Source organism: Equus asinus, chromosome 20, assembly GCF_041296235.1.
Source record: "Equus asinus isolate D_3611 breed Donkey chromosome 20, EquAss-T2T_v2, whole genome shotgun sequence".
Classification (NCBI taxonomy): Eukaryota; Metazoa; Chordata; class Mammalia; order Perissodactyla; family Equidae; genus Equus; species Equus asinus.
The window spans coordinates 93,269,035-93,296,893 of NC_091809.1; the positions used below are offsets into that span (position 1 = coordinate 93,269,035).

Consider the following 27,859-nt stretch of genomic DNA (forward strand, 5'->3'; position numbering starts at 1 on the left):
TCCACTCTCCTTTTCAATGATATCTCTCTATTAATGCAACCTAAAATCAGAACTTTTTGTCAACTAAACCATATTTTTGCCATAAATCAAACTTGCAGCCAAGTAAAAGCCTGACACTCTCGTGCTTCTATTAACTCACATCTGCCCTCTAGCCTACTTTCGCATCACCTGTTTCATCATACAGCTCAAATCTCTTATCTCCAAGTATATCCTAATCGTTCCCATCCAAACATTCCTGAATCCAAAAACAGTAGCTGACAGCATTCCCCTCCTCTACCAGTCTACTCCCTTAATAAAGAAAATGTGGACAAACTGACCTAAATATTCTTAGTGGGCCCATGTTGGCACTTAATAATCACAGTCTCCTTCTGTAAATCCTCATACTATACTCTTAATAAACCACTCCAGATTTTGACTAGGAGTATGTCGAGCTCTTACCTTCCTATTAGTCTTGAAAACATGTCTGTTTGTGGTAACTTCATGATTCCGTAAAGGTTACTGACAGTGACTAGATGATTTCATCCCAAAATTCTTTCAAAACTCTGGGGTGTAATCTGTCTGGGTCGGGAGACTTGAAGTCATTCAGAGGAATTAAATGCTCTTTATATAAATGCTTAGTGACCTCAGGTTTCAGTCTACTCTTACCAAGTCAGTACTATCCTTTCCAACCCATAATTTACTAGGAGAATGGTGGATAAAAGCTTCTGGGGCCATTTTAGTTCCCCCTCCCCCCTTTTTTTTTTTTTTGGTGAGGAAGACTGGCCCTGAGCTAAAATCTGTGTCAATCTTCCTCTTCTCTGTAAGTGAGATGCCTCCACAGCATGGCTTGAAGAGTGGTGTGTAGGTCGGCACCCAGGATGGAAACCTGCAAACCCTGGGCTGCTGAAGCAGAGCACGTGAACCCAACCCCTATGCCATTGGGCTGGCCCCTCCAAGCCAAATTGATGACATGGTCCTGCCTAAGGCCTAGGCATCAGTGATGATTAAAAGAGTGAATACTGGGAAGACTGTGAAGGAGAAGTTAAGATACTGACAAGCACCACGGAGGTGAGGCGCACTGAGAGAGGCAGGTCAGGGATGAGTTCACAGTCGGCACACAGCATGTCTTGATGAGCCAATGTGGGTCCGCATCCAGGATCCGAACCCGCAAACCCCAGGCCACCAAAGCAGAGTGTGCAAACTTAACCACTATGCCATCAGGCCAGCCACCCATTTTAGTCTTTAAGATAGTTTTTTCATATGTGTTTATTTGGGATTTCACATTTAGAGTATCAACCAGCATAAAATACCCTTTTGAAGAAATATTTCACAAAATAAAAGTTTCTTTCTTTTTTTTCAGGCACTTCAAAACAAACCCATAAAACTGTTAGAGGAAGCAGAGATGCCAATTATAACACAGTTCTTCTTACCACAGCAGCAAAAACCGAACCAGCCAATCTATTACAAAATAAGGCTAAAGAAGAATTCCGAAAATGAATACTCCTCTGCTACCAGAGAGAGAGAAAATGTGCCAAGCCAAAAATTTTAATTCTCCCTCAAGGTGAAAATATCCCCACAATTCATCAACATATCAACCCACAAATATTTACAGAATCTGCAAGACACTTAACCAAAACAATTCGTCCAAAACCCTACATCATAGCCACATTCTCAACAAATCCAAGCTATAAATACAAGCACAGTCAGAGTGATGTTTTCTCCACGGAGCCACCATGGGGCAGAGACCCTGTCTACCTCACACTCGACTCCTCTGCTATATCACTACATTATTCCACACCCAAGCAACTGACCCACCAATCTTGACTGAGTTCCTACTACGTACACAGCTCTATGCTAAGTGCAATACAGAAAGATAAAACTTCACCATTCAAAACCAACCCCTCCTGAAATTCACGACCACATTTGAGTAAACTTGTACCTCCTTCTCTGGACAGACAGGCCTCACAAATCTGAAGGGGGCTCTTCTCCAGATGAAGCTAGGAAGGTAGTGTGGTATATCCTGCGGTACATACACTATAGTGGAAAACACAGGACTTTAAAGACAGGCAAATCTAAATTCAAATACTAGTTCCATGTCTTGTTGAATTTTACATAACCCATCCAAGGTCTCTCTTCTGTAAATCTCAGTTTCCTCATCTGTACTGCGGGGGTAATACCTATTTCATAGGCCTAGTGAGAGGAGCGAGTTAACATATGTAAAGTGTATGACACACGTGTATGGAACACAAGAGGCAAAAGGACAGCCATACACGTGAGAGTCACCTCTAAATCTTTAACCATGAAAACAAGACACAGAAATGCCCTGGAAATTCCCAAATGTTTCCCAAGAAGGAAGCCTCTACTGCATGAAGTGACATCTATCTGCTTCACAGAACAGACACCAAAGCAGATCCCAGAGCAGCAAACACAGCTGTACCAAGAAAGCCGGCACCTTCCTCTGTCCAAATTTCAAACCACAGCTTATAAGAAGAGACCACCCGACAGTCTCCTCCTCCCCAGAGCACGCAGAGCATGCAGGGGTTTAAGCATCCAGGAGCTGGGAGCCTCCTGTCAGCTCACCCTCAATAACAGGAGGGAGTTTTCTTTACCCTTAAGAACTTTTATAGTAATAAATCCTTTTTTTTTTTTTTTTTACAGTTTCCTAACCACTAAAATTTTACCAATTAGTGCTAAAATCAAAGCATAAAGAGTAGCATTTGTTTTACTAAGTGAGTACTAAAAGCACTGTATTGGTCATATCAAAGCCTTATACTTCAGGTCCAGCTGTGAGAGGAACGGAAATGCTTCTCTTTCATTTTGCAGAAAGCTGAAAAACGACAAATACGCACACACAAAAAAGGTGGGGGAACTTTTTTCAGGCAGCACAGAGCAGTGCTATAGCACAGCGTTTAAGGTTAGCTCTGTGACTGCAGATCTAATGTGAAAGGTAAAACAACAAAGCCTTTAGAAGGAAAAACACAACATCTTTGTGACCCTGCAATAGCAAAAAGGCCTCAAACAGAACACAAGATGCACTAAACATAAAGAGAGAAAACTGATAAACTGGACTATAACTAAAAACTTTTGTTCCTCAAAAGTCACCATTAAGAGAATGAAAAGGAGGGCTGGCCAGGTGGCGTAGCAGTTAAGTTCGCGAGTTCTGCTTCAGTGGCCCGGCGTTCATGGGTTCGGATCCTGGGTGCGGACTTAGCCACCACTCATCAGGCCATGCTGTGGGGGCATCCCATGTACAAAACAGAGGAAGACTGGCACAGATGTTAGCTCAGGGACAATCTTCCTCAGCAGAAAAAAAAAAAAAAAAAGAGAGAGAGCATTAAAAAGGAACACACAGATCACAAGAAGCTATTTGCAATACATATAATTGACAAAAGACACATATCTAGAACATATAAAGAATTCCATTAAATCAATAAGGGAAAAAAAAGACCACCTGAAAGAAAAATGGCAAAAGACTTGGATACTTCCAAAAAGAGGAGATACAAATGTCTGATAAACTTTGCGAGATACTCAACTTCATTAGTTATCCAGAAAATGCAAATTTAAGTAATGCAATACCACTACATAACCACTAGAATGACTAAAATGAAAAAGAAGGAAAATGCTGTGTTGGGGAGGATAGGGATGAGAATGCAAATTGATACGACCACCGTGGAAAGCAGCTGGTAGTATCTACTAAAGCTGAACACACCCATGACCCAGCAATTCCACTCCCACGTACATACTCAACAGACCAAAGGGCATGTTCACAAAAAAGGCACACAGAGGAATGTCCGTAACTTATCACTATTGAAACATTCAAAATCTAGAAACCACTCATGTGTCATCAACAGTAGAACTGAGAGACAAAATTGTGGTACTGTTACACAACAGAAAACTATATACAGCAATGATAATGACCAACTGATTTGGGATATTCTTTTAATATATTATTTATAAATATATAACATGTTATAATTTAAAATAAATGTCTTTTTTACTTCAGCTTGTTTGAATGAGTTTCTGTCCCTTGTAATCAATTAACTCCTAACTAGGATCAATAAAATTTGAGGAGAATACTTTACGATAGTGAGAAATACTCATGATAGAACATTAAGTGAAAAAATCAAAACAAAATTTTTACATTTCACTTTATCACAATATGTAAAAGTATACACATACACCCACAAAGAGCAAGAACTGGAAAGAATTAATGTGGGTGATGGTCACACATGTATACAAATATAAATATACATCAAGCTATATACTTACAATTTGTGTTTAAGGTACACACTGCAATAAAAATATTTAAAAACTGGAAGGAACTACATAAAGATAACAAAATGTTAACAGCTTAATTCTGGATAGAAGAATTATGAGTGGGGCCAGGCCCAAGGCCTAGTGCTTAAGTTTGGCACACTCTGCTTCAGCAGCCCAAGTTCGGTTCCTGGGCACCGACCTACACCACTTGGCAGGAGCCATGCAGTGGTGGCGACATACATAAAAAATAGAGAATGTCTGGCACGAATGTTAGCTCAGGGCAAATCTTCCTCAGCCAAAATAAAGAGGAACAAGTTATTGCTTTATATGCTGACCTGGCAGAAGACTATGAGCTCCTGAAGGACAAGGATGCATGAACTGCATCTCATACATTTACGCAAACAAGTGTCATCACTAAATTAGTCTTTAAAAACAGAAAGGGGTGTGGTAGAAGACTTTGGAGAAAGGACTACATAACAACTCTTTGAAAATCTGAATAGGCAGCCTCTATCTTTTCATAATTAATATAAATCTGTATCAAGCACCTACCATGTAAAGCACTGTCTTCCAGCAAAGCTAAGAAATTTGCCTAGCTGACTCTGGGACAAGAGGAGCTTTTAACATAGTTCTGCAATGTTTTGATTTTTATAATGATCTATGATTTTCATAATCAGGAAAAAATAGTGAAATTCAGGGGCTGGCCCGTGGCCGAGTGGTTAAGTTCGCGCACTCCGCTGCAGGCGGCCCAGTGTTTCGTTCGTTCGGATCTTGGGCGCGGACATGGCACTGCTCATCAGACCACGCTGAGGCAGCGTCCCACATGCCACAACTAGAGGGACCCACAACGAAGAATATACAACTATGTACTGGGGGGCTTTGGGGAGAAAAAGGAAAAAATAAAACAATCTGAAAAAAACAAAAACAAAAAACAAACAAACAAACAAAAATAGTGAAATTCATTCATGGTAAGTGTCAAATAAAGACTCTGGGGAAAACAAAAAAAGAGCAACCTAACTTACCCAAAATAAAATCTCTGGTTTTCTTTAGCAATATAACAATAATTAATACCTATCTTCATAATTAGGCTAAAACACTGTTAGAGGGCCATTATTCTAAAACTACAAAAACAGAAAGAAAAGAATTATCAGAGATGACACAACTGAAAAAAGAACCAACTCTTCTGACATTCCGAGAAAGTAATTCTAACGTATTATAAAGAAAAGTATATAATTTGTTACAAATTGGGTTTATCCACTTATCTTATAAATCATGGCTTGTGATTATTGTTTCTCAATCATTTCCTCCTCTGTCTTCTTGCCTTTAGAAATCCTGAAAGTTTCTTTGTTGCGTCCCATATCCTTTCATTACGGTAAACAGAAGTCACAGCCAGCTTCCAAACTACAACCACAAAAGATGCAAACTGCAGGCTACAATGAGAGATTTCTGAGGTTAGCAGATGCAAACCATTTTTTTTGTTTTTCAAAGAAAAGAGACCTCAGACAAAAAAGCGTAAAACATCCTGAAACAGCCACACAAAAAACGGAGCTTCTTAGAAACAAAGCCCTAGTAACTACTTGGTCTAAGGAAATCATTTCCAGAACTGATAAGGGCCAGGAAAATACATATATATATATAAAATAACAAACAGCCTTAACTATAAGTGAGAAGATGAGTGACCTGGCTCCTCTCCTGACAGAGCTTCTCTACTGCACTGTGGATTGGCGACTGAATTAAAGAGGCCACACCACAGCTCTGCTATTCAGTGATTAAGCCATGGCTTCCGTTTTCCCAAATCCATAATTAAAAAAAATAATCTCAACAACAGTGAGACAACAGAAAGAAACAGTTCTTTCTAACTTGCTGGGTGACACTGGACAGAAAATTGTATTTAAATGGGACTGAAAAAATTTTAAACCATTTAAAAGTACACTGCAGGGGCCGGCCCCGTGGCCAAGTGGTTAAATTGGTGTGCTCCACTTCGGCAGCCCAGGGTTTCACCCATTCGGATGCTGGGCACAGACATGGCACCACTCATCAGGCCATGTTGAGGCAGTGTCCCACATGCCACAACTAGAAGGACCCACAACTAAGATATACAACTATGCACTGGGGGGATTTGCGGAGAAAAAGCAGAAAAGGAAAAAAAAAAGATTGGCAACAGTTGTTAGCTCAGGTGCCAATCTTCAAAAAAAAAAAAAAATACACTGCAAAACTCTAAAGCCATTTACAAATATTAATCATTACCATCTGTCAAAAGTGGTGGCTGGACTACTCCGATTTCTAGCTCTGACATTTTTGATTCTGTGACCAATATAAACAAATGCACACTCATACTGTGTTTTGCCAACTGGGAACAGTTTAGAAATCAAGGAATCCAACACTGAGAGAGGAGCGAAGCTTAATAAGAGGGACCTCCACAGCCCTCCTCCTTGCTCAGGCCTCCCAGCACTCCACGAAAACATTTCAGACCAACCCAGCTAGTTCAGCCTATACAGTAGACCACAAACAGCCTGGTAAAACTTTTACCTGACTTAACTATCACACTGATGAACAAAAAAAATTACTAACCTGGCTCTCTTTAACAGGAAACTATGACAGATCCCACAGATGACAATCAAGCAAATATCCTAAGTATAATATTCGAGAGACTTGGTGGTTTAAACCATAACTGTTCCCATCTTACTCCTGGAGTCATACCTGATCCCTTGGAAGCATACTGAAAACTGCCTGAGAGCTGGCACATGCTCTCATTTTGCACCATGACAGGACTCTGACACTCATAAACCCAGTCCAGGGTTCTGTATACTGTGAACTAAAAAGAGCCATCATAGAACATCTGGAACATGGACATTTGACCAATATCTGCTTCACTCAATAACTTTTGAGAACTGTATCTAAAAGTCTGGCTATGACAGCCTGTGTGTAATCACTGAATTCCCTAAGAAGTCACACCTGCTTCCAAAAGGCAAGGCTTTCTCGCTTTCACTGGATCCTATGCCACATCCAGCAGGAACCTAAAACCTTTCAGGCAGCCTCTCACGTGGACCTAGGTTCCCGAGAGACCTCTAAGACCACATGACAGTAATTCAAACCCAGGAACAGCAACAGGAATTGAGGAGCTGAGCCAAGTCCAAGCATACCTTCCACCAGAGTTGGCCCCAAAACAAGCTTATAAAAGGATATAGGACTGGAAATGGGTATTGCCAAAGGAGCCCTTAGGCAAAGAAAACTTTATTTTTTTATCTAGGAAGGAAAGAGGGCCAGGCAGAGCCTAAGAGAATTTGGTCTAAGCACCAAACACTGTGACCCCGGATTTCCAGTCTGGGATCAGAACTGGCCACTTCAAAATGTATCTCTTTGCCTTGATTATTTTTTAAAACAAAAGACTGAAAGAAACTTTGACCTTCCCCCTAACTGCCTAAAAAGAATTTAAGATAGAAGGCCTATTCCAGGAAGGAGCTAATACCATAAGATGACCACAGTATAATGTAAAATAGGTGTGATAGAAAGGCACCAACAAGCCCATTTTTATCAAAATTCTGTCTCTTGGGTCACACTGCCTAAAGGCGGCCCAGCAAACACTTGTTTTACAAATATTTGCATTTCCATGTCCGTTGGAATTGCCTTCCTCCCCTTTGAAGTCCAAACCACTCCCCCTCCCCAACATCCTCCTTTGTCTTTAGCTGAAGAAGGTATTTAAGGTGATTAAGGCTTTGGTGGTTCTGGCAAGTTACTCATCTTTTCTGGGTTTCTCTCGTGTATACATGTTATTAAAGTTTGATTTTCTCCTGTTAATCTGTCTCATGTCAATTTAATTCTTAGACCAGCCAGAAGCACCTAGAGGGTAGAGGAATTGTCTTTTTCCTCTGCACCTCTTAAGAGAGAAGCAGGGCCCCAGTGCCATTTAAGTAGAATACACTTAGCTTTCATGTGATCCTCCCCACCTGAGGGAGTGCAAAGTGGGGCTCTCTTACATTTAGCATGTAATTTTTAACTGTCTGGGGGCTGCTCTCTAATTGTTTCCTGTGTGTTTGTCTCTTCTCTTGACTTCTCACTTGCTCTACCTTATAAAAGGAAACATACGACCTAACTTAGGAAATTCCTCCCTCCTGTAGCAACCTTGACCTCTCGAAGTACCCACAGATGCCTGAGATAAGCTAGGAGGATTTGAGTTTTGCTACAGCTACGCATCTGGCCTTCAGAGCAGAGATGCCTTTATAAAATGACCATGAGAGAATGTGCACAAAATTGACCAGACTGGTAGAAGAAAATAAAAATTAAGTTTAGCTCATAGTGACTCCCTGCTTGAAACTGGGTCATCAAACTTTTTATACCCACCTCATCTTTGGGAAGAGACAGTCTTTTTTTCTTTTAAATAAGATACCTTTCTTAGTCATCGGGGATATGCAAATTAAAACCACAATGAGATACCACTTCACACTCACTAGGATGCCTATAATCAGTGACAGATAATAAGTGTTGGTGAGGATGTGAGAAAGCGGAACCTTCACCCACTGGTAGTGGGAATGTACACTGGTGCAGCTGTTTTGGAAAACAGTCTGGCAATTTCTCAAAAGGTGAAACATGGAGTTGCCATATGACCCAGCAATTCCACTCTTAGGTACATCCCCAAGAGAAATGAAAACATACGTCCACACAAAAACTTGTACACAAATGTTCACAGCAGCATTATTCATAATAATCAACCCAAATCTCCATCAACTTATGGATAAGTAAAATGTGGAATATTCATACAATGGAATATTATTCAGTCATAAAAAGAAATGATGTACTGATATATACTACAACATGTATGAACCTTGAAATCACACTAAGTGGAAAAAGCCAATCAAAAAGGACCCTATACTAACAACTCCTTTTTTTGAAACGTCCAGGACAGGCAAATCTACAGAGATCAAAAGTAGATTAGTGGTTGCCTGGGGATGGGCTTTAGGGAGTTGGAAGAAATGGGGAGTGACTACTAATGGCTATGGATTTTGGGGGGAGAGTGATGAATATATTCTAAAATTGATTGTATTGACAATTGCACTACTCTGTGAATATACTAAAAACCGCTGAATTGTACATTTTAAATAGGTGATATATGGTATGTGAATTATATCTCAATAAAGTTGTTTACATATACTGGAGAGAGAAAACACATATAAGTGATAAGATAAATGGAGCAAAATGTTAACAATCAGTGAATCTGATTTTTTGTGTGTGGACGTATGTTTTCATTTCTCTTGGGGATGTACCTAAGAGTGGAATTGCTGGGTCATATGGCAACTCCATGTTTCACCTTTTGAGAAATTGCCAGACTGTTTTCCAAAACAGCTGCACCAGTGTACATTCCCACTACCAGTGGGTGAAGGTTCCGCTTTCTCACATCCTCACCAACACTTATTATCTGTCACTGATTATAGGCATCCTAGTGAGTGTGAAGTGGTATCTCATTGTGGTTTTAATTTGCATATCCCTGATGACTAAGAAAGATATCTTATTTAAAAGAAAAAAAGACTGTCTCTTCCCAGAGATGAAGTGGGTATTTAAAACAAAGGATGTACTAAAGTTCTCTGTACTATTCATGTCATTGTTTGGTATGAAGTTACAGCAAAAGAAAAAGCTTAAAAAATAAGATATCCCTCATGATAATCAAGCACAGTATTCTTGCTTCTCATCAAACAGAAACCTGCACTAGAAAAAACTGCCATCATGTCCACTCCTGCCCCTGCCAAATATTTTCCTCGTCCCCGCTAATCATCAGATTACTACAAAGTATTCCTACTCAAGTAGCAGGAAAGGAGAATGAAATATGGAAAAGGAGACAAATATTCTCCAACTTTCCCAGTGCCTCAGTTTCCTCATCTGTAAAATCAGGTTATATAATCTCTAACAGTTCTTCTGTACTTGACATTCCATGATTCTGATGTTCTAACTTCACTGCTCAATACGGTTAAGGAGAAGTACCATCTGACCAGTCCTCTGGCTTTCCTGGACAGTGAGCACTTTCTCTCTTCTAACGGTGACATTAAGACACAATTTCAGTGTATTCGCAGTGTTCTAAGTAGTCTCACACAGGACACTGGGCAGTCTCCCATCTATCTATGTCCCCAACCTCTTCCCTTCAATTTTTGGCAAGGCCCTATGCTCAGAGGCTGGGAAAATCGGAGTAGTGGATGCAGGAACCTAAGATACTTACATCTCAATACTGGGTGTGAGTCAGTGCAGAGGAACTTAAAGACTCCAAGGCAAGAAAGAGGTCACAAGCAATCGGGAAATAACTCTCAGGCAGATAGGGAAAGTAAACTCAGGAATCCCACCTCGGGGTAAGCCTTCTCCTGCAGTCACCTGGTGGTGCCCATGAGCAGAAAAAGGGAAAATGAAGATGCCCAGGACACGCTCCTACCAAAGAGGTAGAAAGAGGGAATGGACTCTGCTACCATCCACCTCCCCAGGTAGGATGGGCCAACAATAAGGGAAAATGTAAATCAAAAGCAGTTCTTTCAGATTTGCTGATCTACTAGACAAGCTCAAAAAGCTAACAAGCAGAGACCATTTCCTAAAGTTAGCTAGACCTTGTGTTTCACCCATAGGTTATCTTCCTCTCTTTCCAACCCAAAGTACTTCCTCAACTAACCAGAAGACACAACAAAATTAATTTTCGCATCTTCCTCAATTCCTTGCACAACAAATTACTACACGACTTGCTTAAAGCTTAAGTCTGCAAGAAAGCGGAAGAGGTGACAGCGAGAGACTCCTATAAAAGCCAATGATCTGAGTCTATATTCAACATGCTCTATATTCAGCATGCTCTCTGCTTATTGTTGCAAAGAGAAAAGAATGAATCGTAATCTTTCTCCAACAAAACCAGAAAGAACACCGAGCATCTTTGATTTGCTTTCTCTGGATTCACTTTTGAAGAGTATAGAAGTTACTTATGGTACATAACTTAATTTGCTCGGAGAGAACACAGACTCCCCAGTACGTCGCTAGAGAACCTGGGTGCAATTCACAATTTCCTGCAGTTTCACTTACTATGACATCATCAGTTTGGGAGCTCTAAGGCAGGCTGAAGAGAGAAAATGCACCCTGGAGAGTCTCAACACCGACCCACATAGAGCTATTTGTATTGTTCTGCTTTATCCAGAGATTCCCTCTGGGTAGTCCACATTACCCTATCAACCCACCAGAAATGAAATGAAAGAAAAAAAGAAATCCTTCAATCAGTGCCTATTCTTACAAAGGCCGCCTATTGAATAAATGCTCTTGGCATTCCACTACTGCAACCACATTGAAAAAGACAGAAAAATACTCTTCTTTACACATTTTATACAACTCATCCCCCTTTCTTTATTCTCTCAATAAGCTTTCACAAGGAGATAATTTTAGATTGCTAAAAAGCCAGATAATTAACAGATAGTCACTAAAAGAGAATTAACATTTTTGAGGGTCTGCTTGATGAGGTACTTTTTATTTACATTCTTTTTTTTATAGATGAGAACCCCAGCCGAGTTATCTAACTTGCCCCCAGTCATAGAGATAGTCAATAGCAGAGCAGGAATGTTTAACCCCAAAACGCAGGGCTCTCCCTAACAAATCACTCACCAGCTTCATTCCTATGCGTTATAATTTGCAAACCGTTCTCTTTATTTTCAAAAAACAAACGTCTATTTAATTTAATAGACACTCAGAAGAAAGGCATAAAAATAACAGTGTTTTATTCCACCATCTCAAAGCTTTTTACTGAGGAGAACTGTGTTATTTTCTGTCTTTCTCAACATGTTAGTGTTTTCTAATGACCCAGTCAGGCAATGAGACGCAGTGTAGAGTCATGAGAGGAGCGGTGGACCAAAGTCAAGCAATTATCTAGCAGGACGGAGGCCCTACTGTCCTTCCTGGGCCTCATTTTCCTCTCTGATGTCCCTTCCAGCTCTAATACCGTGAACCGAATTCCAACAACTACATCACAAAGTCACCAATTTAATAAGTATGAAGCACAAATGAAAAATTACCATCTGTATTACAAGAATTTGAAGACCCAAAAAAGTGAACTTGAAACCATGAGGCCACCCCCAAAAAAGGTCTAGTACTAAATTATATTACTGCTTCATGATTTTTTCTCCACCTGCTATTAATTTGAGGAAATAGTATATTGTTCTGACCTTGCTAAAGGTCAGCAATTTTTCACTTTTTAAAAAGATAGTCCATTTTTTTCATTTAAGTATGCGCCTAATTTTTTTCCACAAGAAACACTGGAATTTTTCTAGTGACACACACACACACACAAAAACCTGTCCTGTCATCTCTGAAACAAAGTAAAATTAGTCAACAGGATCATCATTTTCAGGAAACTTTACAGTGACCACATCATGACACACTAGAAAGGAGTATCCCTCATCAAATCAGGATGCCCAGTGCAACCTGGGCACTCCAGACAAAAAGTTTTTCAAAACTGTTGCAATTCAAAGGCTCCAAGGACGGTGCAGGGGAATTCACGGGGATTTTACAATTCCGACACCCTTCTGCAATTAGCGCCAAATCTGATCTGAGCCCCGTCGTCACTTCCCCACCATGTCCCCTTTGAAAGATGACTTGAGAGCATCACTATGTAGCCAAGGCTCTCCAACCAGGTTCCTGGCCTTTTATTCACAAATGACGCTAGCCTCATAAAGGATATAAATTACTTTCATAAAAAAGGCATGGCCCCGGGAAGCAAGCCCTTTCTAGAAACGAAGGGAGTTCTCACCGTGCTTGGAGTGGCCCAAGTTCACTTTATTACTTCATGTCCCATCAACCCAGGGGGCCCAGCCCAGGGCTGGGTCAGAACGGTTTTGAGGAAGTGCTGTTATCACAGGCTTCTTGGGAAGGGGCCAGATAAACTCACCAAGTTTCTGTTGTGCTCTGTTTTTTTTTTTTAAATATGGGTGGAACTTACTCTCACTAGGACATGGGGATGCCTTCTTCCCTCCCTAACGGGTCTTCGAGGACAGACTTCCCTTTATTTTATACTAAGTCACTCAACCTTCACCAGACCGAGGACACACAGCCCTTCCCTCTTCTTCGTCCCGGAGGACGTGACCACAGCGCCGAGGGGCCCCTCACGGCGCGGCGCCCCTCATCCCGCTTCCCCTGCTCCAGCCCGACGTCCCTGTGCCCCGCGCCCGGCAGCCGGGACAAAGCGGGGAGGGGGGCGGCTTCCTCGGGGGTCCCCGGCCGCGGCGGGCGCGGGGAGGCGGCCCCGGGCTCGGCGCGCACTCACCCGACAGTTCGTCCGGCTCCAGCCCGGTCTCGGTGTCCAGCCCGCAGATGACAAAGTAGTCGGCGAAGCGACTGGGCGCCGAGCCCCCGCCGCCGCCGCCGCCGCCGCTCATGGCGCCGGGGCCGAGCCGAGCCGGGCCGGGCGGAGCGCAGAGCCCGCGCACCGGGCGCCCGCCCGCCCTCAGGCCGCCCCTCCCGCCGCCGCCGCCGCCGCCGCCGCCGCTACCGCGGCTGGGGCCGCCGCCCCCGGCCCTGGCCCGGGCCCCGCGGCTGCCGTGTCGGGGCAGGGGGGCACCGGGCCGCCCCGCGCTGCATCCTGCAAGCCTTCCCCTCCGCGCCGCCGCCGCCAACCGAGAGCGCCACGGCCGGAGAGTCCGGAGAAGGGCGGAGAGCGCCGGGGAGAGCCCCCCGCGGCCCCCTCCCGCCGCGCCTGCGCAGGCGCCTTCTGGGAGGGGGCGGGCGCCTCGCGGAAAGGATGACGTGATGCTCTTCGGGCCGGCTGGTCGCGGCTTCTCAGGCGGGCTCCGCAGAGCGCCCGGGGCTGCCTGGTCGCCCGCAACCGCCACCCGCTCGGGTCTGCGACTCCTTTAGGGAGGGCTGGGGAGGTGCGGGGTGAGTGGGCGCATCCCCCAGAGCTGCGACCCTGGCCCATACTCCGCCCTCCACCTCCGCCTCCCCCGAGAAGTCCGGAGAGGATCTCCGTATCCCTGCCCTGGCACGGGATAGGGTAGCAGGACTGAGCTCCGGAGCCCACTCATCCTATCTCCAGGCTGTCGGCCTAAGCCCGGGATAGCGCCTTCTGCCTGCCTCTGCTTCCCGGAGTCAGTGACCGGCCCTTTACCCAATAAAGCTGAGGATGCCCCCTCTTTTGGCAGAGGTGGATCAGCCCGTCTTGTATTTGCCCTTGTTTTACGAATGGGGAAACTAAGGCTCATAAAGAAGCAAGGACTTCCCCCAAGGTTATATAAAGTCTAAGAGACAAAGCCTGGGCTAGAATCCTGCGCTTGTGGTCAGCTGCCCGCCCCCTCACCCCGACCCCAGCCAAGCCTTTTTCCCATGCACCAGGCTGTCCCCTTTTCTCTCTTGAAAGGTCCAAAGGCCCTTGCCACTTGGGAGCCCCTCTTCTGCGTCTGGGAATTCTCAGATCCATCCGCGAGCCCGTCCTCCTGAGAGAAGAGGGGATGAGAAGGAGGGAAACTTGCCTCCTAGTACTTGTGTTGGGACCCTCGGATTTGGTTTCCCACAGAAGCTAGGCAGGAAAACGGAGATCAGAAGCCAAGAAGGCAATAGAAGGCTAGTAATAGGATTACTAGCATGGGTTCTAGAAACAGAATGCTCAGATTTGAATCCTGACTTTATCATTTCCCTGTGTGACCTTGGGCAATCCCTAGGTGCCAGCAGTCATGGTTTTTGTGAAGATTACATAAGATAAATACACATACAGGTAAAGTGGTCAGAATAGTGCCTGGAACATAGAAGGCACTCAATAAATATTAGAAATTATTATTATTATTACAGCCAGAGGTGTGCTCAAGGTTTGCTCTGGCAGGCTGCTACTAAGGGCCCTGTAAGGCAGCTGGCTTCCCCAAGGGCTGACTGTGGGCTCTCTCCCGGGTTCTCTCCGGAGTACTTCTCTCAAGTGTTGGTTCCCTCGGGGAGGGTGGCCTGGAGGTCACAGCCAACGTCACCGGGAACCATAGCACCTGCTCCTGCTTGTATCTAACCTGCCGGAACTGGTGGAGAAAAGTGAGAAGAAGAAGGTAGCTTCTCAAAGCCCATTCAGGATGATGTCCCACCCTACCTTGTGTGCTGGCGACACAGAGACAGTAGAGGGGGCTCAGAGAGCTAAGCAGTGACAAAGCACAGAAGGGGGGCATCTCTGCAGGTTGGGGGATGGTCAGGGAAGGCTTCCAGAAGGAGGTGTACTCTGACGTGAGTTCCAAAGGATCAAAAGGAATTTCTCAGGTAAAAAGGGGAGGGAAAGAAGATGTTTCAGACAGCATGCACAACGGCAGAGAGTGACATTAAAATGGTGCATTCAGGCAACAGCAAGTAATTCGTTTTGATGGGAGATGGAGGATTAAAAGGGAGTGAAACCAGGGCTGGCCCCGTGGCCGAGTGGTTAAGTTCGCGCGCTCCGCTGCAGGCGGCCCAGTGTTTCGTTAGTTCGAATCCTGGGCGTGGACATGGCACTGCTCATCAGACCACTCTGAGGCGGCGTCCCACATGCCACAACTAGAAGAACCCACAACGAAGAATACACAACTATGTACGGGGGGGCTTTGGGGAGAAAAAGGAAAAAATAAAATCTTTTAAAAAAAGGGGGTGAAACCAGGGAAAGAGGAGAGGGACAGAGCAGGAAAGGCTTCAAGTGCCAGGCTAAAGAATTTATCCTGTAAAGTGTGTGTGTGTTGGAGGGGTGGTAAATCAAAGGAATTTGAGCTGAGGAGTGACAAAATCTGGCCCACATCTTAGAATGATCACTCTGGGGGTCATGTGGAAAAAGAGACTTGAAAAAGCCTTATGTGTCCTCACTCTGAAAGTCCAGAAACTTTCTAATCAAAGTGTCCGGGGTGATCAGGTGCTGGGAGACCTTTCACACGAACTCAACTCATAAAACACAATTCAGAAACAAAAGCATGACTGTTTTAATTTGCCCTGGGAAATGTAACTGCTTGGAGCCCACAATACTCAGCTGTAAAGTGATCTCCTTCCCAGTAGGAAATGTGGTTGGCAGAGTGATTGCTTCTTGGAGAGTCAGATTAAAAACAGAGCTGGAGGCTATGAAGATTTAGTTGAAATCCCCACTCCCACTTTCGCTAGCTGTGTGAGCTGAGGCATGTCAGTTAACCTCTCTGGAATGAGAATACTCATTCTTACCCTTCACAAGCTTGCTTTGAAGATTCATAAATTAATTTTAAAAAATTAATTAAAAAGGAATTTTAAATATCTGGAACATACTATACTCTTTTTTTTTATTGAGTTATTGATAGGTTACAATCTTGTGAAATTTCAATTGTACATTAATGTTTGTCAGTCATGTTGTAGGTGCACCACTTCACCCTTTGTGCCCACCCCCCACCCCACCTTTCCCCTGGTATCCATTAAACTGTTCTTGGTCCATAGTTTTAAATTCCTCATATGAGTGGAGTCATACACAGATTATCTTTCTCTTGCTGGCTTATTTCACTTAACATAATTCTCTCAAGGTCCATCCATGTTATTGCAAATGGAATGATTTTGTTCTGTTTTGCAGCTGAGTAGTATTCCATTGTATATATGTACCACATCTTCTTTATCCATTCGTCTGTTGATGGGCACTTAGGTTGTTTCCACGTCTTGGCTATTGTAAACAGTGCTGCAATAAACATTGGGGTGCACAGGACTTTTGGGATTGCTGACTTCAGGCTCTTTGGATAAATACCCAGTAGTGGGATGGCTGGATCGTATGGTAGTTCTATTTTTTGTTTTTTGAGGAATCTCCATGCTGTTTTCCATAGTGGCTGCACCAGTTTGCATTCCCACCAGCAGTGTATGGAACATACTATACTCTTAATAAGTGGCAACCTGGGGCACCCATTTCAGCATGAAGAACATGAGAGAAAGTTGACATCTGAGGGAAGGTGATTCCAGCATGGGGCGTGCCTGGCGTGTTCAAGGAGCAATAAGAAGGCTAGGGTGGCTGCAGAGTGTCGCGGGTGAGAGGAGTGGTAGAAGATGGTAGAAGGTGTGGTGGAGTTGGCCTGCAGTTCACCAAAAAATCATGCTTCCCCTTCCACAGTGTGTGGAGTTGGAAGCAGCTGCCTGATCAGGGACAACATTTCCCAGCCCTGCTTGCATCCAGATGTGGCCATGTGACAGTGAAATGTGTGCAGAAGTTTATGTGTGTCACTGCTTGTTCAGGGTATTTAAGAAGCAAATGAGGCTTCTCCCCTTTCTCTTTTTTGCCTTCCTCCAGCTAGAAGTAGGGAATTCTGAGCTTCTAAGTACGCAAAACAGAAGACAGACAGAACCTGGATCTCTGAATCAAGCACATGGGGGAAAGATTCCAGCTGACCAAGAATACCCACGTTTGTTTTGTGAACAAGAAATAAGCTTCAATTGTGTTAAGCCACTGGTACCGTGGGGTTTATTTGCTACATCACGAAAGATGTTGCATGGGGTGGGGGAGGCAGATCATGGAGAGCCTTGTAGGCACGCTGGAAAGATTTTGCCTTTGTCTCTGAATGAAATGAAAAGTCACTGGAAAGTTTTGAATAAAGGAGTGTCGTGATCTGCCTTGTCTAAAAGGATATGCAAGGCACTGTTTTAAGCACTTTATATATATTATCTCTGCCCAGAACTTGTCCCTGAACTCAAGATTTGTATATCCAAATGACCTCTTATCATCTGAATTTGGAGGTCTAAGAGGCATCTCAAAGTTAACACATTCCAATCAGGTTTCTGATTTACATCCGTAATGCTGCCCCTTTCACACTCTCTCCATCTCAGTAATTGGCAACCTCATTCTTTCAGCTCATGCCAAAAACTTTATACTCATTCTGGACTTCTCTCTCTCGCTCCACACACACACTCCACATCATATCCATTAGAAAATTCTATTGGTTTTGAAAATTTTAATAATGAGTAATGCATAGCACAGTACTGTCTAATTTTAACCTTTTTAAATTGTCTGGTTCAGAATGTTATAAAAGGAAACTGAAAAAAGAGCAAGCTATTGAAAAACTGAAACATTCTGGTTACATGAAATCTGGAAAATCACTAAGCATGTTTTGAAAAATACTTTCTAACTATATAAGTTACCTCTCCCTTTAGTGAGTGTTGCTGGATAATGATATCAATAATGGAAAAACTGGGAAATAAAAGCAAACCCGTATTGTATAAAATAGAATGATATATACAATGCATGTAATAAATCCCTCATTTTTAATACAAAGAAAAAAGTTTACAATTTTTATTAATAAATCTGTTTCTTTCCCTTTGCTTAATATGTATTCCACAAAAATTTTTTTTTCTGAGGAAGATTAGCCCTGAGCTAACTGTTGCCAATCCTCCTCTTTTCACTGAGGAAGCCTAGCCCTGAGCTAATATCTGTGCCCATCTTCCTCTACTTTATATGTGGGACGCCTACCACAGCATGGCTTGCCAAGCGGTGCCATGTCCGCACCCGGGATCCGAACCAGCAAACCCCGGGCCGCTGAGAAGTGGAATGTGCACACTTAACCACTGTGCCCCAGGGCCGGCCCACAGATATTTTTAAAATATCAGTTTGAAGGGACACCAAATTGCTTGCCTTTTTCTTAATCCCTTCAGTGTTAGTTCTTCACTGCAGGAATGTAGTAACAGCAGGGCTATACGTTGCAAGTCTGTACCTTGCAAAAGTAACACCAAAGTAAAGGGGAGGGAGGATATGATCACAACAGATCGGCCAAAGAGCAGAGTGCATGAACGCCTAGAAAAGGTCCACACAGATCTGTTCACAGAGCCAAAACCTGCCTTGAAGGCTGGAATGAGGTCATTGGTGTATCTTGAATTGAAACTAACTGCAAAATTATATGTATTTGCAATGCAATATTGTTTGTAATAGCAAAAAAACCCAAAAACGAAACAAAACCCAACTGGAAAAAATCCAAATTTCCAGCTAAATGGGACAGGTTTAAGAAACTACAGTTTGTACAAACATTGAAATATTATGCATCTGTTGGGGCCAGCCCCATGGCTGAGTGGTTAAGTTTGTGCGCTCCGCTCCAGCGGCTCAGGGTTTCGCTGGCTCAGATCCTGGGTGCGGACCTGGCACCATTCATCAGGCCATGCTGAGGTGGCGCGCCACATGGTACAACTAGAAGGACCCACAACTAAAATATGCAACTATGAACTGGGGGGATTTGGGGAGAAAAAGCGGGGGGGGGGAATATTATGCATCTGTAAAACAAAACAAGAAGAAAATAAAAAAGCAAAGTCAAAAAGAAAAAGGAGATTCATTATGTACTGATACGGAGAAACATCCAAGATGTAGTGTTAGTGTAAAAAGCAAGGTGCAAAACTGTGTGTGTAATAGCTAAAACATAGAAGTAACCCAAGAGGCCATCAATGGATGAATGGATAGGCAAAATGTCTTATATACATACAATGAAATATTATTCAGCCTTAAAAAGGAGAGAAATTTTGATATATGCTACAACTTGGATGAACCTTGAAGATGTTATGCTAAGTGAAATAAGCCAGCCACAAAAAGACAAATTCTGTATGATTCCACTTATATGAGGCACCCAGAATAGTCAAAGTCATAGAGATGGAGAGTAGAATGGTGGTTGCCAGGGGCTGGCGGAGAGAGGGGAATGAGGAGGTATTGTTAAATTGGCATAGAGTGTCTGCTTTGCAAGACAAAAAGAATTCTGGAGATGGATGGTGGTGATGGTTGTGCAACATTATGAGTGTACTTAATGCCACTGAACTGTACACTTAAACACGATTAAGATGGTAACTTTTATGTTATATGTATTTTACCACAATTTTAAACCGAGAAAAAAACCCACAGTAAAAAAAGAAAAAGGAATTTCAAGGTAACTCATCATTCTTTGGTTGTTCTGAACTTATTTCTTGGATACTTTTTTTTTCCCCTTGAGGAAGATTAGCCCTGAGCTAACATCTGCTGTCAATCCTCCTCTTTATGCTGAGGAAGACTGGCCCTGAGCTAACATCCGTCCCCGTGTTCCTCTACTTTATATGTGAGACACCTGCCGCAGCATGGCTTGCCAAGCAGTATGTGGGTCCACATCAGGGATCTGGACCAGTGAACCCCAGGCCTCTAAAGCAGAACGTGTGAACTTAACCTCTGCGCCACCAGGACAGCCCCTGGCTACTGGCTTTTAAAAGTGAAAAGGTAGATCTGAGGCAATAATTTAAAAATGAAGAAGAACAAACATTTATTGAAGGACAGCTCTGAGTGGAACTGACAGTTCTGTAATTAACTGAAAATTACCTGACAGAAATTTATACTAAGCTCGTACTTTTCAGTTAATGTTAAAAGGATCAGTTCCCCGATTTATAAATTTTACTGTTGGGATTTTCAGTACAGCAAATATTGGTATTATAACCTACTCCTATAAAAGCACGGGTCTCTGAAGTCACACTCCCCAGGTTCAAATCTCAACTTCACCATTTACAAAATCTCTAGTTTTAAGTAAATTCCTTAACGTCTCTGCGCCTTAATTTCTTCATCTGTAAAACAGAGATAATAATATTACCTGCCTCATATGTTTGCTGCGTGAATTAATAAGTGTGTATAATATGCTATCATTTGTGTAAAAAGGAGAAAATAAAAGAAATATGTACTTCTTTCTTTCTTGTATATGCATATATTATTTTTAGAAAAATAAACAAGACTGTTAAAACTGATTGCTTCTAGGGAAAGAAACTGAATGACTGGGATGAGGAACAGAAGGAAATGTTTCATTGTATATTGTTTTGTACTTTTTGAGTTTTGAACCATAAGAAAGTATTGACTAAGAAAAATAAATATTAAAACTTTAAAAAAATGTTGTCCCCTTACTGTAGTCTCCTCTACTCACACAACAAGATTAATCTGCCAGACACACAGCTCTGGTCATGCTACACCCTGCCAGTCAGAATCCTTAGTAGGGTGCAAACGCTTTCTAGGGTGACTTGTAAGGATCTCTGTGATCCAGGCTCAACCCACCCACGCTATTATTCTTCCAAGATCCCCCTTCACACTGTCCTTCTCCAATCAAGCCTTACTGCTCACTGTTTTCCATGCAACCACCCTGCTTGGGACCAAAGGGCCCATAACCCATCCCCACTCTGGAACCTGGAAAGCCCAAAGTGAATCCTTTATCCGTGACTCCTCCTCTGCACCTCCCTTTCCCCTCCCTTTTCTCTGCTTTGTGTCAGCAAACATATACAAAACCTCCCTGACTCTACCTGAGCCTGGTCACAACCCTAGAAGTTCAGGCTTTAGACTGGGGCCCCGCTACCCCAATTTAGACCTATACCTCTGAAAGGAAGGAAGAGCAATGTGGGTCCAAAATCCCTGAGGCAATGGCCTGCTTCCACTAAAAAACCCTCAGGAAGCAGGAGCTTCCCCACCTTCTCCTTCCAAAGGAGGCTTGCCCTGGGCTCAAAGCAAAAAGCAATAGTGAGACACCTTGTTAGGAAGATGTGAGGACCCTCACCTGGCCTGACACACCATATAGGCGGGGAGGCTGGGGCAGCCGCCAACCTTCCCACCTGGATGTTCTTACCTTGGCCCCAGGTAGAGTCTCTGAAGAGAGGGTAGAGTCAAGGCTGGGTTCCAAGCTACTAACAGAATAATTGCCCTCCTTCACCTGCTGATGCCCCTTAGGGCCCAGCTAATGCCCTACCTCTTCTTTTTACATATATATATATATGTTTTCTTTGTTAAGATTTTATTTTTCCTTTTCCTCCCCAAAGCCCCCCGGTACATAGTTGTGTATTTTTAATTCTGGGTCCTTCCAGTTGTGGCATGTGGGACGCCGCCTCAGCGTGGCCTGATGAGGGGTGCCATGTCCACGCCCAGGATTCCAACAGGCGAAACCCTGGACCACTGAAGCTGAGCGCATGAACTTAACTGCTGGGCCACGGGGCCGACCCCGCCCTACCTCTTCTAAGAGTCCTCCACTGGGGACTCCTCGGCCCTCTCCATCTCATCACAGAGGGCCTTGATAGCAGCCACTTAGTTTCCTCCTACAAAAGCAGTCAATGTTAGTAATGCTTTGTTTATTCTTTAAGAGATAGTCTGTACCTATACTAACAGGGGCACTTGCTCCAGTGAGACTGGCATCAGTCTGACTCCACCCAGACAGAACCTGCCCACTCCACAGCTCACAGGACAGCATTTAAGAAAGATCAGGGGCCGGCCTGGTGGCGCAGCGGTTAAGTTCGCACGTTCTGTTTCGGCCCGGAGTTCGCCGGTGCGGACATGGTACCACGTGGCAAGCCATGCTGTGGTAGGCATCCAGTATATAAAGTGGAGGAAGATGGGCATGGACCTTAGCTCAGGGCCAGTCTTCCTCAACAAAAAGAGGAGGATTGGCAGCAGTTAGCTCAGGGCTAATCTTCCTCAAAAAAAAAAAAAGATCAGCTGATGAACTCACAGGTGCTCAAACCCTTCCTCTCCAAAGCTTAAGGAAGAGTTTACCATGCGCAGACCAGAATGAATCCCACCAATCATACAGAAAAATGGAAGGTTCACCAATATGAGCATTCTTAAGACTAGAAACACAATAGAGGGGCCGATTGGGGCCAGCCCTGTGGCCAAGTCATTAATCGTGCACCCTTCTTTGGTGTGCCAGGGTTTCGCCGGTTTGGATCCTGGATGCGGACCTAGCACTGCCCATCAAGCCATGCTGAGGCAGCATCCCACATGCCACAACTAGAAGGACCCACAACTAAAATATACAACTAAGTACTTGGGGGCTTTGCGGAGAAGAAGGAAAAAAATAAGAATAAATAAATAAAATCTTTTTTTAAAAAAGAATAGCACACAGATACAAGAGAAAAAGGTTATAAACAAAGTTTTAAAAAAAAAAAAAAGAAAGAAGAAACACAAACACAGCTAGATATAGACTGATACACCCACAGCCATTTCTGGCAGCCAGCTCTCTCTGCACAGTGATCTGTCTCTACGAAAGAAGTCACACATGTACTTCTGTTTCCTACGCCCTACTGTCCCACCAGCCCCCAATACCTCATTCATAACCAGCATCAGGTTCCTCATGTCTCTCTATGGCATAAGCTCCCTAAACCAGTTGAAAATCAGACATCACCCTTTGGTTACCATTGCCCACAGCAACAAAGAGGCCCCAAAGATGAGTAAGCATCAAGTAGCATCTGATGCCCTGTGGCATGGGGAAGTATGAAGTTGAGCAACATGAGGAGCAAATTGCAGACAATGTCCACAGCGATGTAACTTTCCCAAAAGTAGTGTATGAACAGGTGCATGTGTATATCTATGTACATCTCTGTTGGAGGTTTTTTGGTTTTCTTGTGTGTGTGTGTGCGTGAGAAAGATTCGCCCTGAGCTAACATCTCTGCCAATCTTCCCCTATTTTGTATGTGGGATGCCTCCACAGCATGACTCATGAGTGGAGTACGTCCGAGGCCGGGATCTGAACCCACAAACCCAGGCCGCCAAAGCAGAGGGTGTGGAACTTTAACCACTCGCCATGGGGCCGGCACCATGTTGGAGCTTATTTATATGTGAGAGAGCATTTGTGTATAGGGTTGATCATGTACATGTATGTGAATATTAGATGTATGTTTGTGTATTCACATGTGTAAATAATTGTATGTGTGTATAGTGCACACGTGCACGTGTGTCTGTGTGTGCATCTCAGGAGGCTGAGACAGGGCAGAGTGGCTAGATCAGATAAACAGAGGAGTACTTTTGGCTTTTGACAAACCCCTGTGGTCCCTTCTGTCCTCCTCTCTATCTCCCTGGGTTGACAGCCTTTTGAGAGTCTGGGTGGATGGCCTTATATGTGCCACGGCCAGCCCTCTCCCTTAGACTGTGAACACAGTGGCCTCACTATTCCCATCAACTTGAAGGCCAAGAGCTTCCTGGGAGAGGCCAGATGGTTTAGTGAGGGGAAGTGAAAGGCATTTGGACCAGATCCCAAAAGGAAGATATATTTAACTGTGGCTCAGTTCTCAAAGATTTTTGGGGAGTGATGGAATTGTTGTATATCTTGATTGTGGTGGTGGTTACACAATTCTTCATGTTTGTCAAAATTCACAGAATCGTATGCCAGAAAGAGTGAATTTTACCATATGTAAATGAACCCTTAATTAAAAAATGGGAAAAAATCTATACAATTGATAATTGAATAATTCAGTATTTTTTTCCAGCTGACTATAAACAGAAACACATAGAGTCATACTATCAATATTCTAGGTTATATCAATCTGCCTTTGATGACAGAAAAAATATAGGAATTATTACACAATTAAAAATTAATGATCTTTAATTATTGAGATGGCTAAATTTGTGATCATGAATTTGACAGAATTAAAACAGCACAACAAGACTTTTAACACATCACGAATTAACTGTAATCAAAATAAACTGAATTTCTGAAGTTCAGAACATTACGTCCTAGATTGTATTTGGTGAACATTTTGTCTCTATTCATACAGAAGAAGATGCTCTGCTTTTAAGAGTACAGTTTCATGTTCTCTGTGGACAAAGAAGAGATGTTATTGAGTCACCAGTATGTGTGGAGCTCACAAAAGAATTATTAATAATTGTTATTAAATGTGGTATTCACAATAGCCAAGAAACTTTTGGCAACTGTTAATGAAATGGTTTGGGTTTTTTCTATGAGTCTGAATGAAGGTTGATGAAATGTCAGGAAGAAGAGGAGGAGGAAGAAAAACGCAGCAGGTGCCCACTCATGGGGACTCAGAAGGAGCCTGGCTCGGGAGCCAGAAAACCCGAGCTAGAATCCTAATTCTGCGATTTAACTCAGATGATGTGACCTTGGGCAGGTCCTTTGCTCTCTCAAGTCTTTGGCTTACCCACTGCCACAAAGAAGAGCCCGGCCATGAGCCGAGTTTCCTATAGCTGCGTCTTTGAGTCCTTTTATTGCTTTCCCACCCCAGGGACCCTATAATTAGAAAGATGTCTCTGAAACAAACTGCACTTATAGTCAGTTTTCCCATTTTTTATTAATAAAAGATACACTAATCTGATGTTCAGAACTTTTAATTAGCACAAGATATGTGGACCACAAAGAGTTAATATAATTTCAGCCAAAAGCCAAAAAAAAAAAGGGGGGATTTTTTTTGTTGACCTCTATGGGTTTCTCTGAGATAAAAATATTTTTCCCGTCCACCAGACTTTGTCAAATGTTGGAACTGACCAAAAGTGCTCCCTCGCCCCCACCCCACGACAAGCTTCATGAACTCCCAGGGTCAAGAGAATATAAAGTGAGGAACTACTGCTTTTAGTTCTTAACTGAACGCCTTTGAGGCTGGGATTCAGGGATGTGGCTAAGCTACCCCTTGTCCCACCACCTCAACTCCAGCCTGCCATCCGCTAAGTTTGCTAAGCTCAGGTTGTAAGTTACCAGCATTTGTGCCTCTGGCTCCTAGGGAAGCTGAGGGTAACAGGCAGAGCTGCCGCTCACATCGATACAGATCTAGCATTGTCCAAGAGACTCCATTCATTGTAGTCACTATTAATTTATATAGTTATTATGACAGTTTTCCAACAGATGGCAGTAAAGTATCTTAAGAAAGGGGCACCCTTTTCTAGTTCACCCAAAATCACAATATGATCTAACATGAAAGCTGCATTTTCTTTGCTTTGCCCAAGGTGGTACTGGTATACAGCAGCTCACAGGAAATATAACTGGGCCACACAGAGCTAGAGAGTCAACACCAGTTGTGCTCTCTCTCTCAACGTGGCTTCTTTCTGTCCCTCTACTTCATTCTTCTCCCTCACCTTCCAACCTCACTCATCTGTTTACAAGCGCTCTAGACATGGTAGTTGGCAATCAACATCCATTCCTACCTCCTTCTATTATGCCCAGGGCCAGCTTCATGGGAGTTCCACCTATGCACAGGGCTCTCTTCAGAGGGCTACACACCTGATTTAATACTCTGTTGTTGCTGACTTAAAATTCTTAGTAATTTTATCTTTGAACTTATGTTTTGTAAGTGAAGTCTGATGAGACAAAGGAGCATGCATATGAGCAGCTGATTCATGAGCACTATGCACGTCCGCTGACCCTTGCTGCCTCATTCGCACACAATGTTTGTAATACTTCATGACCAGAGAATTCCGGTGGACCTGGGACTCCTGGGAGTTCAGCGAGACTCAAAGCCAGTACAAAGCAAGCATGTGGTGTCTACAACTGCATAAGCAGGAGGGATGACAATCCTAACAGGAGATGCTTTCCATTGAAACCAGAACTTGCTTCTAACGCAGAAAGAAGCCAACGGCATTCTAAGAAACACAGACAACCAAGGAACCCTATCACATTCCTATTTATGTGACTTCCCTGTAGTAATCAATCACTTGCTAAAAATGATGATGTAGAAGGAAAGGGAAAAACAGAACAACCCATAGTTCCTTCTCCTTCCAGTCCTTCCTTACTCATCAGTAAGTTGAAGTAAGCAGAGAATGTTGGTAGAATGTGTGCACATCAGGAAGTGAAACAAAAACAGTTGAGTTACTTTTTGCAGTATTTTCACTATTCTTGTAAGAATGAAATATGTACATATGCATGTATAAGCATCAAAGTAGAACTGTACAATTTCAGTGATTCCACATGCAGTTAAATGCTCTTATACTTGCATTTAAAACTGGCACTGCATGATATAAAGATGAATATAAAATTCAAGGTGATAATTTACAATTTTAATTTTTCTTTACTTAAACCACATTAAATAGAAAATAAAAACACCACAGTTAGTCGAGAAGGAGACCCCGGAAGAAAGGAAAAATTTTTATATTGTCTTTTCATCCTCTTAACAAGATCTTTTGCAAACACTTTAAATTTTGAAGTACAAATTATTGATTCTTCTTTTTGGGGATCATGCTTCTGGTGTCAAGTCTAAGGACTCTTTGCCTGGTTCTAGATAGCAAGGATTTTCTCTTATGTTTTTTTCTAAAAGTTTTAGTTTACATTTAAGTTTTTATTAATTTTGAGTTAATTTATCTATAAAGTTTGAGGTTTAGGTACTGGTTGATGCTTTTTTGTTTATGGATGTCCAATTGCTCCAGCGTCATTTGTTAAAAATGAATTTCATTGAATTCTTTTGCGCCTTTGTCAACAATTTATTGGACATATTTGTGTAGGTCTCTTTCTGGGTTCTCTATTCTGTTTCATTGATCTACATATCTACCCCTCTGTCAATACCACACTGTCTTGATCACTGTAGCTATACAACGTCTTGATATCGGGAAGAGTGATTCCTCCCACTTCATTCTAGTTTTTTGAGATTGTTTTAGCTATTCTAGTTCCTTTGCCTTTCCATATAAATTTTAAAATAATCTTGTCTATATCTACAAAATATCTTTCAGGGATATCAATGAGAATTGCTTTAAACCTACAGATCGATTTGGGGAGAACTGACATCTTTATAATGCGGAGTCTTCCAATCCATGAAGATGGTATGTCTCTTCTCCTTTTGATTTCTTTCATCAGCATTGTGTAGTTTCCAGCATACAAGTTCTGTATATATTTTGTTAGATCTATACCTAAGTATTTTTGTTTCGAGTGGCTATAAATGGTATTGTATTTGTAATTTTGATTTCCATGCGTTCATAGCTAGTATGTAGAAATGTAACATTGCTGAATTCACTTATTAGTTCTAG

The 27,859-nt window shown here is 42.9% G+C and overlaps 1 protein-coding gene across 5 annotated transcripts in view; it reads right to left on the bottom strand.

Annotated features, from left to right (window-relative positions):
* The window catches only part of DENND5A (DENN domain containing 5A), an 84,776-nt gene extending 71,030 nt beyond the window's left edge, over nucleotides 1-13,746 (bottom strand). For 3 of the 5 annotated variants that reach the window (XM_070491081.1, XM_044751844.2, XM_044751845.2), the window contains exon 1: nucleotides 13,499-13,746. In XM_070491081.1, coding sequence (XP_070347182.1) covers nucleotides 13,499-13,610 — 112 coding nt within the window. In that variant the 5' untranslated portion in view covers nucleotides 13,611-13,746. Of the gene's footprint in view, nucleotides 1-5,491; nucleotides 5,664-13,498 lie in introns of those variants that run through there. The other 2 variants (XM_014844089.3, XM_070491082.1) reach the window with 2 other exon arrangements.
* Nucleotides 13,747-27,859: the final 14,113 nt, after the last annotated feature.